Source organism: Trachurus japonicus, chromosome 1 (genome assembly GCF_045865225.1).
Source record: "Trachurus japonicus isolate A0001 chromosome 1, Traja_1.0".
NCBI lineage: Eukaryota > Metazoa > Chordata > Actinopteri > Carangiformes > Carangidae > Trachurus > Trachurus japonicus.
Window position 1 is genome coordinate 41,280,747 of NC_140907.1, and position 10,611 is coordinate 41,291,357.

General features: G+C 47.6%; 1 protein-coding gene across 1 annotated transcript in view; it reads left to right on the forward strand.

The window, feature by feature from the left end:
* LOC146992655 (reticulon-3-B-like) overlaps positions 1-9,726 on the forward strand; it is a 38,929-nt gene extending 29,203 nt beyond the window's left edge. Inside the window, exons 2-8 of the mRNA XM_085788282.1 lie at positions 5,518-5,668; positions 6,656-6,712; positions 7,726-7,864; positions 9,021-9,090; positions 9,255-9,301; positions 9,444-9,502; positions 9,597-9,726. Coding sequence (XP_085644408.1) covers positions 5,518-5,668; positions 6,656-6,712; positions 7,726-7,864; positions 9,021-9,090; positions 9,255-9,301; positions 9,444-9,502; positions 9,597-9,645 — 572 coding nt within the window. The 3' untranslated portion in view covers positions 9,646-9,726. The remainder of the gene's footprint in view (positions 1-5,517; positions 5,669-6,655; positions 6,713-7,725; positions 7,865-9,020; positions 9,091-9,254; positions 9,302-9,443; positions 9,503-9,596) is intronic.
* Positions 9,727-10,611: the final 885 nt, after the last annotated feature.

Consider the following 10,611-nt stretch of genomic DNA (forward strand, 5'->3'; position numbering starts at 1 on the left):
GCTCTGTTCAGTGGACTGGCATGGTAAAAAGTGTAGAGGCCACTGAGGAATTCTTCTACTCGCTGGAACATGGCATGGGACTTGATAGCATCCATGAAAGCCAGTTCTTGCCGGTGAGCCATGCAGTGGATACCAATGATATAAGCCCGGTCCCCCTTCAGCCGGCTGACCACACCGCTCTTTGCTCCCACCATCACAGCAGCGCCGTCTGTTGCCAGGGCGACCAACTTGCTCTCCCATTCTTCGCACACACGCACCATGATCTCTCTGATGGTGCTGGCTGCCTTCTCGACTGACTTGATCCCAACAAACCTGCTCTCTATCTTGCCCATGTGACTCCACCTCACATATACCAGCTCGTCCTCTTTCACCGAACTGTCAGTGGAGCCGTCGGACATGATAGACAGGAATCTAGTCTTTTTCAGCATCTGCCTGATTTCATCTCTCTCCGCCTCGGCGATGTATTGGGTGAACTCTTTCGCCTGTGTTTTGTTCCGGTAGGTTGCACCCAAGGCAATGCCTTTCTGTTCATCCAAGCTGCGAAAATCAAATCAAAAATCATGCCAAACATTAACACTAATCCAATAATATTAATAACACAGATACAGTAATGTTCCAATACATCTAGTTTTGCTATTGCTATTCAGACCTACAAACTCTGGAGAAGTGGAAAAGGTGACAACACCATGCAAAACTAAAACCCTCTTCATTCACTTCTACTACCCTGGTTGACATAAAAAAGGTGAACAGTTTACAGGTGTGTTAAATTTGTCTTCACCACCAATGAGGACAACTAGCCCTGCTCACTTCAGAGGTAACGTTAACGTTGTATCTGAGGTCAAACGGGGCTAACGTTATCAAACAATTGTATAAAAAAAAAAAAAAAAAAGAAAGAAAGAAAGAAAAAAAAAGCCATAACATTGTGGGGTTAATACATTTTTATAGAGCTAGCTAGGTAACGTTAGCTAATTTAGCAAGCCTTGGCCTTAGCTTAACATTAATGTAAACAATATGATGAGGGTACCGGGAATCAGAATCATTTCATTGACAAATAACATTTTTCACTTACTCGCAAATCCACTCGTAGTCCGTGAACGGTCTCCCCTTCTTCGCAAGGGCATGAGCTGTCCTAAACATGGCCCTCAGTTTGGCTCTCGTCTCCTCCGATAAACATGTCAAGGCAGCAACAGCGGGTTGAGAAAAGAGTGGCTCGGACTGAGCCCGAGCCACTGATTTACAGACACCGTGACACCGGCTTCCCTCGTGCTCCCGGATGGTCTCCACTTTCATCGTTTTGTTGCCCACCACAAATGAATTTCCGCGCTGTTTTTCTTTGGCGTGTGTCCTGCAGACGGAGCAAAACATGACACCCGTCGAGTCGTCGTACTGAAGCCATTCCCTGTCAGTCTTCCACTTCTCACTGAACTTTCTCACTTTTGCTTTTTTCGTCGACGTTTCGCCTTCTTTGTCACCTATCTCCTCTGTATTTTTCCTCTTTGGTTCGGTCACACCGGGGATATGCCGCCACATTGCTGCGCTCGAGTCTCACTCACTGCGCCGCCAAAGTTTTAAAGAGCGGTAACGCGCACGCTACGTTGCTTCGGGGGAACTATTTTCTACAGCGGTGACGTCGGGGGAGAGACTTCAGTGTGACACACAACAAATCAATTTATTGCAAGAGCACGACCATTCGGGACAAACATTTACCCGCCCCAGTGGCGTGTATCCCTCCAAAATTAAGTCGCCAGGGGAATATTTTAGTCGCATTTGGCGAGTGGCGACCGTTAGTTTACAGCCCTGACTGGATGGCAGACTGGTTCATAGGAAGAGAGGGCAGACCAGCTTAATGGAGGACTGGATGGCAGACTGGTTCATAGGAAGAGAGGGCAGACCAGCTTAATGGGAGGACTGGATGGCAGACTGGTTCATAGAGGACAGACCAGCTTAATGGAGGACTGGATGGTAGACTGGTTCATAGAGGACAGACCAGCTTAATGGGAGGACTGGATGGCAGACTGGTTCATAGGAAGAGAGGGCAGGCCGGTTTAACAGCAGGGGAAAAGGGGGGGGGGGGGGGGGTGCAGGCGGTGGTTGTGGTGTTTCCTCCTGAACGCTAGAGGCGCTATGAGACAGTAGACAGTGCAGGAGTAGAGTAGAGAAGAAGAAGTGAAGGGAATTGCCTGAAGCAACATGCTACCTGTGGATGCTACATGACCTGACGTCCTCCCGGTTTATTGTTTTGTATAAATAAAGTAAGTGAAGTAAAGTACGTCGACGCTTCTCATTACAATATCACAGTGGTTAAGTACAGATCAGTGGTCACTGTTGCAGCTGGGTTTTTAAAATTTGTGGGTTTGATTCTTGTGTCGGACGTTGCTCTTGAGTGCTAATGGGAAAGCAAAAAAAACAAAAAACAAGTAGAGACGTGTGGAGCTGATTCGCAGTAGTGGAAAAGGGTCATAAATAATAACCTCCCTAAAGTGTCTCAATCTGCTGAGCTTATCAATAAACAATGTGTATTAAATGTGCACATTTGTTCTTTTTCCTTTTTTATTGTATCTGTCAGGGACTCAGTATTTTTTATACCATATAATGTCTAGAGAAGAGTAGTTATTTTCATACGTATTCCCTGGGTGTGTCATTCACAATAACACACCACCTGTACAGTGAGAAACTATTGTTGCACCCTAACCCTAACCCTGAACAGTGCAGTGGCGAAGCATGGAGTTGAACAGTTTGGTGAATGGTGGGGCAAGCTGTTCTGCACAATGGAATAGTGTGTCTGGGCTCACTCCATCGGGCCCAGCAGCTTTCCTTCTCTTTACTTTCCTGAAGGCCCTCCTGGCCTCCTCCTCTGTGATAGCAAAGGGGGGGCAGGGGGGCGGGGTGGGTGGAGAGTATGGAGATACAGGGGACTGTTCAAAACGAGTGTAGAATTTATTTAACTTGTCCGGGAGCTGGGGGTCTGTGATGGATATGGGGGGGGGGGTTTATTGTTCATGTTGGTCATGTTTTTTAATTTATTCCAAACTGTTTTGGTGTTGTTAGGTGTGAGCTGGTTTTCTAAGTGTTTTCCATATTGTGCTTTTGCTTTCCTGATGGCTGATCTAAGTTCTGAGTTTGCAGAGTTATAGAGTTCCTTGTTTCCACTGTGGTAAGCTGTGTTCTTTTTTTTGTGTAGAAGTTGAATTTCTTTGTTAAACCATGGTTTATTATTGCTGTGTATTCTCACGGTTTTGGTGGTGATGTACGTCTCCTGGCAGTAATTGATCCATGATGTCATCGCGTCATACTGCTGATCGAGGTCATCTGCGCTCTCCACACCTGGACTGAAGACGTCCCAGTCAGTACAGTCGAAGCTGGCACGCAGGGTGTCGATGTTGGAGATGGACCAGGATTTAGCTGTTTTTTCGGTGGCTTGGATGGATTTAACTTTCTGGCGGTATCTGGGGATGAGGAGGAGGATGGCGTGGTCCGAGTTGCCCAGCGGTGCCCGCGGAAAAGACCGGTATGCATCGCTGGACGCCACGTAGCAGTGGTCGAGCGTGTTGTTGCCCCTGCTGGGACAGGTCACCTGTTGGATGTAGCTGGGGAGCTCGGTGGACAGGTCGGCGTGGTTGAAGTCGCCCAGCGCGATTACTGTGGCGTCGTGGTGATGACTTTCGACGGAAGAGATGTAGTTGGCGAGCTCGGTGATGGCGGTGTTGGCGTTGGCTGAGGGTGGAATGTAAACTCCGACCAGGATCACCGAGGCAAATTCTCTTGGAAGGTAAGACAGCCGGCATTTCACGCTGATGTATTCCAGATGTGGTGAGCATGAGGTGTTGAGTGTGGAGCTGTTGCTGCACCATAGTTTGTTGATCATGAAGCAAATGCCTCTGCCTTTAGCCTTGGTTGACAGCACCTCAGACCTGTCAACGCGGTGGAGGGTGAAGCCAGGTGGGGTAACCACCTGGTCTGTCACGGTGTCGTCCAGCCAGGTCTCGGTCAGGCAGAAGGCAGAGCAGTTCTGAAAATCCTTGTTGGTTTGGGTGAGGAGGAAGAGTTCATCAGTTTTGTGTCTCAATGATCTCATGTTGGATAGCAGGAGGGCTGGTAGTGGGGGCCGGTAAGGGCGCTTCCTGAACCTGGAGAAGACACCAGCGTGGCGCCTGCCTCTGGCCGGTTTGTGCTTCCAGGAGGTCGGATCGCTGAGCGAGTTGTTGTTTGCTCTTATCTCCGCAGGTAACAGTTTGATCAGAGATTGATCTGTGACAGGCAGGTTGGAACTTAATTTCATAAGTTCCAGACGGGTGTACATTAACGTACAATTGACAAACAACACTGAGACTAGAGCGAGACACAGTACTATGGCTTGCGCCGGGGCGAGCCTCACGGCCGCCATCTTGGCCGCCAAAAGAGTTGATTAAATCATCATAAATCATCATAAAGTTGACATCCTAGGGAAGATTCATGAAATTAACCTTTAAACTGACCGAGGATAAAAATTTTTAAAAAAAAAACGCAAAATGTACATGTTTGGGCCCTAAGGTGCTTCGTCTGTAAAATGTCCAGAAATACAGCTGTGAGCATCTGTCCAACCCTTCACCTCCAGAAGAGCAGAGTGAGAGACTGTGAGTCAGACAGAGACGTTAACAGAGAGAGAGAGAGAGCGTTCTCTCAGCGTCGGCACGGTCCGGTCAATTAAAACTCAACTCATCAGTCCAGTCACTTTCCCAACTTTTGGTGCAGGTCATGTTATTAAACAGCCGACCTGACCCAGGTGACCCATTTCACTCAGAGGACGGCGGATCAGCTGATGTGTGAAGACGTAGCACGCGATGGAAAAAAGACAAAAACATACCGCACATATGTTTTTCAGTGCACACCTTATCTGTTGTTCCCTTAGTTTCACACTATAAAGAGGTGCGTCAGTGCCAGTGAATCGTCGCAGGCCAGATGTTTTGCTCTCGTGGGCCAGATGTGGCCCGCAGGCCGCCTATTGGATAAGCCTGTACTGCAGCGTTACAGCGCCACACACAGGCCTGGTGGAGGTACTGCAGCGTTACAGCGCCACACACAGGCCCGGTGGAGGTACTGCAGCGTTACAGCGCCACACACAGGCCCGGTGGAGGTACTGCAGCGTTTAGAGTCGTTTTTAGTGGATAACTAACACTAACCCTTTTTAAAAGTATGTTCTTGTCCTTTTTATGCCCTTCTCTGTCTCTGTCCGTCCATCTATCCATCTATCTACCTATCTATCCATCTATCCATCTATCTATCTATCTATCTATCTATCTATCTATCTATCTATCTATCTATCTATCTACCTACCTACCTACCTACCTACCTACCTACCTACCTACCTACCTATCTATCTACCTATCTATCTATCTATCTATCTATCTACCTACCTACCTACCTACCTACCTACCTACCTACCTACCTACCTACCTACCTACCTACCTACCTACCTACCTATCTATCTATCTACCTATCTATCTATCTATCTATCTATCTATCTAACTATCTCTGCAGCCTTACAGCTCGTCCACTGGAAACAGCCCAAGAAGTCGGCGGCAGCGTTCGGCCTGTCTCTGCTGGTTCTCGTCTCCGTGGCAACGCTGTCAGTCATCAGCGTGGTGTCCTACCTACTGCTGGCCTGTCTCTGTGTCACCATCACCTTCAGGTAACAACCAATCACAGTGCACGGCGTCTTCATCAGAGTCATAGATATCTACACGTAGATGCCTCTGCCTCTGACGCTGCTGCCCATTGGAACGGACTGTGGCCGCCGCCGCCGCCATCTTGGGGGGGAGGAGTCTAACTTCGACTTCCTGTATCTACAGCATAGACATATAAAGATATTATTATATTTATATGTCTATGGTCTACAGAGGCAGAGGTCTATCACTGAAGCCCTTTGTTTTAATAGAAATACTACAACTCAGCTACATAACTCACCTTAGCAGTTAGGGTTAATGAAACTGATTTAATATGGCCTGGTAGCCTACAGGGGCTGATGGCCAGATGTCACTTTCATCATCTTACTGATGTCTTAGTCTACTAATAAAAACATCTTTTGTTTTCTTGTCCTGACATAAATTGAGGGTTCGTTGTGGTGGTATGAGTCTTGATGCTCAGAAAACAGGCAAACAGGAACGGAGAAACGGAGACGGACTTTTGTGTTTACACTCACTCGCCGGCCTCATCACCATGGCAACCACAAACTCACAACTACCACAGCCTATAGCCTACACATACAGGCAACAAAATAACAAACTATTAATATATGAACTAGCGGTATATGCACTAAATGTAACACATATCCACCCTATGATACGTTACCTTAGTTTCATTTATGTCAGATAACTCACCTACATCAAATTCAACAAGTTCATAACAGTTATATAATATAAAACAACTTATTACTGGAGAAAAGTTCTTCCATGTCTCTTGGTTTTGGCGTTTCTTTCATGGGAACATCCGTTCACCAGATTCACAGCTGTCAAACGGTCTGACTGTTGACTGCTGCTCAGGAGGAACTCCCCCTCAAGATGGCCGCCGCCAGACATTCCTGACAAGCCCCAATGCACCATCTACGTATATATATCTATGACAACATGATGACATCATAATGACATCACTGTAACAGTGGTCTGCTTCCTGTCTGCAGGGTCTATAAGTCCGTGATCCAGGCCGTCCAGAAGTCTGATGAAGGTCATCCATTCAGGTAACACACCTCCCTCCTCTGTTGCTCACCCTGAGCTTTCTCCTGGTTTTCCCTGTTAAAAGGGTTTTCCATGGAGTTTCTCCTCAGTGGATGTGAGGGTCTAAGGACAGAGGATGTTGTTATGATGGGATGTAAAGCCTTATGGGATGTAAGGTCTAGTCGGGTTTGTTGGGCTGGCCCGGCACGTTGAGAACTCTATTCTACTGATTTTCTCTGTCCTCCTGATCTTCTACTGATCTTCTCTGTCCTCTCTCAGGTCTCTGTTGGAGAGGGACATCTCCGTGTCTTCAGTCTGCTGATCTTCTCTGTCCTCTCTCAGGTCTCTGTTGGAGAGGGACATCTCGGTGTCTTCAGAGTCAGTCTACTGATCTTCTCTGTCCTCTCAGGTCTCTCTGCTGGAGAGGGACATCTCGGTGTCTTCAGAGTCAGTCAGTCTGCTGATCTTCTCTGTCCTCTCTCAGGTCTCTGTTGGAGAGGGACATCTCGGTGTCTTCAGAGTCAGTCAGTCTACTGATCTTCTCTGTCCTCTCTCAGGTCTCTGTTGGAGAGGGACATCTCGGTGTCTTCAGAGTCAGTCAGTCTGCTGATCTTCTCTGTCCTCTCTCAGGTCTCTGTTGGAGAGGGACATCTCGGTGTCTTCAGTCTGCTGATCTTCTCTGTCCTCTCTCAGGTCTCTGTTGGAGAGGGACATCTCCGTGTCTTCAGAGTGCTGATCTTCTCTGTCCTCTCTCAGGTCTCTGTTGGAGAGGGACATCTCCGTGTCTTCAGAGTCAGTCAGTCTGCTGATCTTCTGTGTCCTCTCTCAGGTCTCTGTTGGAGAGGGACATCTCCGTGTCTTCAGAGTCAGTCTGCTGATCTTCTCTGTCCACTCTCAGGTCTCTGTTGGAGAGGGACATCTCCGTGTCTTCAGAGTCAGTCTGCTGATCTTCTCTGTCCTCTCTCAGGTCTCTGTTGGAGAGGGACATCTCCGTGTCTTCAGAGTCAGTCTGCTGATCTTCTCTGTCCTCTCTCAGGTCTCTGTTGGAGAGGGACATCTCCGTGTCTTCAGAGTCAGTCCGTCAGCTCGCTGATCAGTCTTTGATCCACCTGAACTGGTTCAGCGCTCAGACCAGGAGGTTGCTGCTGGTTGAAGACCTGGTCGACTCTCTGAAGGTCAGAGTCATACTAAATGAGTTAGCATGGTGGCTAACTGTGCGTTCACACCAAAAGCTTCCAAAGTGTCAAAACGCCGGAAGTCAATTCATTTTCAATAAGAGTCTGGCGACACTGAGCGTCCAAAGCATCAACAGGCGTCGCCGCGCTTCCAAAGCTTCCAAAGCGTCACCAGATGAGAAGTTGAGCCCTGGTTAACTTTAGGGTAATTAGCTATGACGCGGTCAAGCGGCAACCAGTGGCAGCCTGTCACAATAGAGATGTCCGTCGGCTGCCTTTCTTTTCTTTTTTTTGTATTTCGGCTCCCCAATGACCAGCGTGGTCGAACTTTGACGTCAGTCACGTGACGAGCGACCAAAGCAGCTGAAAATATTTGCCGTTTTGGGAGCTGTCTTGTCTGAAGCCCATCCTCGAGCGTTTTTGACGCTTTGGAAGCTTTTGGTGTGAATGCACAGTAAGGCTAGTTTATATTTATAAACACCGTGTGTGTGTTTCCTCTTCCCTCCGTGTGTTTCCTCTTCCCTTTGTGTGTTTCCTCTTCCGTACGTTTGTTTCCTCTTCCTTCCGTGTGTTTCCTCTTTCCTCTTCCCTCCGTGTGTTTCCTCTTCCCTACGTGTGTTTCCTCTTCCCTCCGTGTGTTTCCTCTTCCGTACGTTTGTTTCCTCTTCCTTCCGTGTGTTTCCTCTTTCCTCTTCCCTCCGTGTGTTTCCTCTTCCCTACGTGTGTTTCCTCTTCCCTCCGTGTGTTTCCTCTTCCGTACGTTTGTTTCCTCTTCCTTCCGTGTGTTTCCTCTTCCCTCCGTTTGTTTCCTCTTCCCTCCGTGTGTTTCCTCTTCCCTACGTGTGTTTCCTCTTCCCTACGTGTGTTTCCTCTTCCCTCCGTGTGTTTCCTCTTCCCTCTTCCCTACGTGTGTTTCCTCTTCCCTCCGTTTGTTTCCTCTTCCCTCCGTGTGTTTCCTCTTCCCTACGTGTGTTTCCTCTTCCCTACGTGTGTTTCCTCTTCCCTCCGTGTGTTTCCTCTTCCCTACGTGTGTTTCCTCTTCCCTCCGTGTGTTTCCTCTTCCCTCTTCCCTACGTGTGTTTCCTCTTCCCTACGTGTGTTTCCTCTTCCCTCCGTGTGTCTTCTCTGACCCTCTGAACCTTCTCTGGTGTTCCAGTTGGCTGCCGTCATGTGGGTGATGACGTACGTTGGAGCCGTGTTCAATGGAGTCACCATCCTGATCCTGGGTGAGAACGCTTAACGCTTAGCGGCTAATGGTTAACAGTTAGCGGTTAGCGGCTAACGGTTAGCGGTTAACCGTGAGCGGCTAACGGTTAGCGGTTAACGGTTAGCGGCTAACGGTTGTTGCTGTGTTGGACTCTCACTAATGAAGTGCTGTGTCTCTCTGCAGCTGACGTCATCTTCTTCACCACTCCGCTGGTTTACCAGAAGAACAAGGTAACGAGGCCACGAGGCTCAGGGACTGATCTGGGATCAGCTCAAGCTTTCATTTATACTGAGTGTGTGTGTGTGTGTGTGTGTGTGTGTGTGTGTGTGTCTGTGTGTGTGTGTGTGTGTGTGTGTGTGTGTGTGTTTGCAGACGAAGATCGATCAGAACATCGACTTGATTCGCTGCCGACTGGAGGAAACACTGAACAAGTGAGTTCACTGGTTTATCAGGGATGTTTGTTTACACCTGTTGTGTTTGTTTACATCGCTCATGTTTGTTTACACCTGTCATGTGTGTTGCTAGGCTACAGGACCGGTTACCAGGGGCTGTGAAAAGGACCAAAGCTGAGTGACCCCTGACCTACGGCCCCACCCTCTCCTGTGATTGGTCCATGGCTTCACCCTCTCCTGTGATTGGTCCATGACCCTCTCCTGTGATTGGTCCATGGCTTCACCCTCTCCTGTGATTGGTCCATTAAATTCATTTCAAAACTGTCATATTAAATTGTGAGTGATAAAAACAACTGATGACTGCTTGATATTTTTTGAACCAGGAGCAGAAAACATGGAGGGTACCCAGGGGGCAAAATCCCAGTTTTTTGGAAAACAGACAGGGAGCGTTGTAAAAGGTTTGACAGCAGAAATGATCTGTAGGACCTTGAAGGATTAAAACCTGGGTGGACAACCCGGTCAACTAGCTGCTGGAAAGCTACAGGGGACAAAACCCCTTTCTGGGGTCATTCTGCTGGAGAAATGATGTAAATGCAAATATTTAGGTACTACAATGGCATAAATAGTCATACAACTATAACATTTGGCAGAGAGTATCTTGACACATAGGGGGAGGCATGAAAAAAAGATTCTGGGGTTTGTTGCAACTCGATTTTAAGATATCACCCTCAACATCCCAAAAAAGACCAAAAAAAGTACTGTTCGCCTGACAAATTCTCATGAAAATGATTATTTTTCAGCACTTTATGGAGAATATCTATGCCTAACATGTATATAGAAAACTTCCTTAATTCATAAGCTTCCATTTGAGTCCAAGATAGCCTTTCTACTAGCTACTGGAAAGCTACAGGCTGTCTCCAAACAATGCAACGCCTATTGTGAAAAACTACATGTTAACTGACATGATCAGAAAACATTCTATTTCTGGTCTCCCCAAAGTGAGCAGATAGATGGAGAAGACCGTTGGCCACAGCAAGTGGAGCTTTGGAGATAGAAAGGCTATCTTGGACTCAAATGGAAGCTTATGAATTAAGGAAGTTTTCTATATACATGTTAGGCATAGATATTCTCCATAAAGTGCTGAAAAA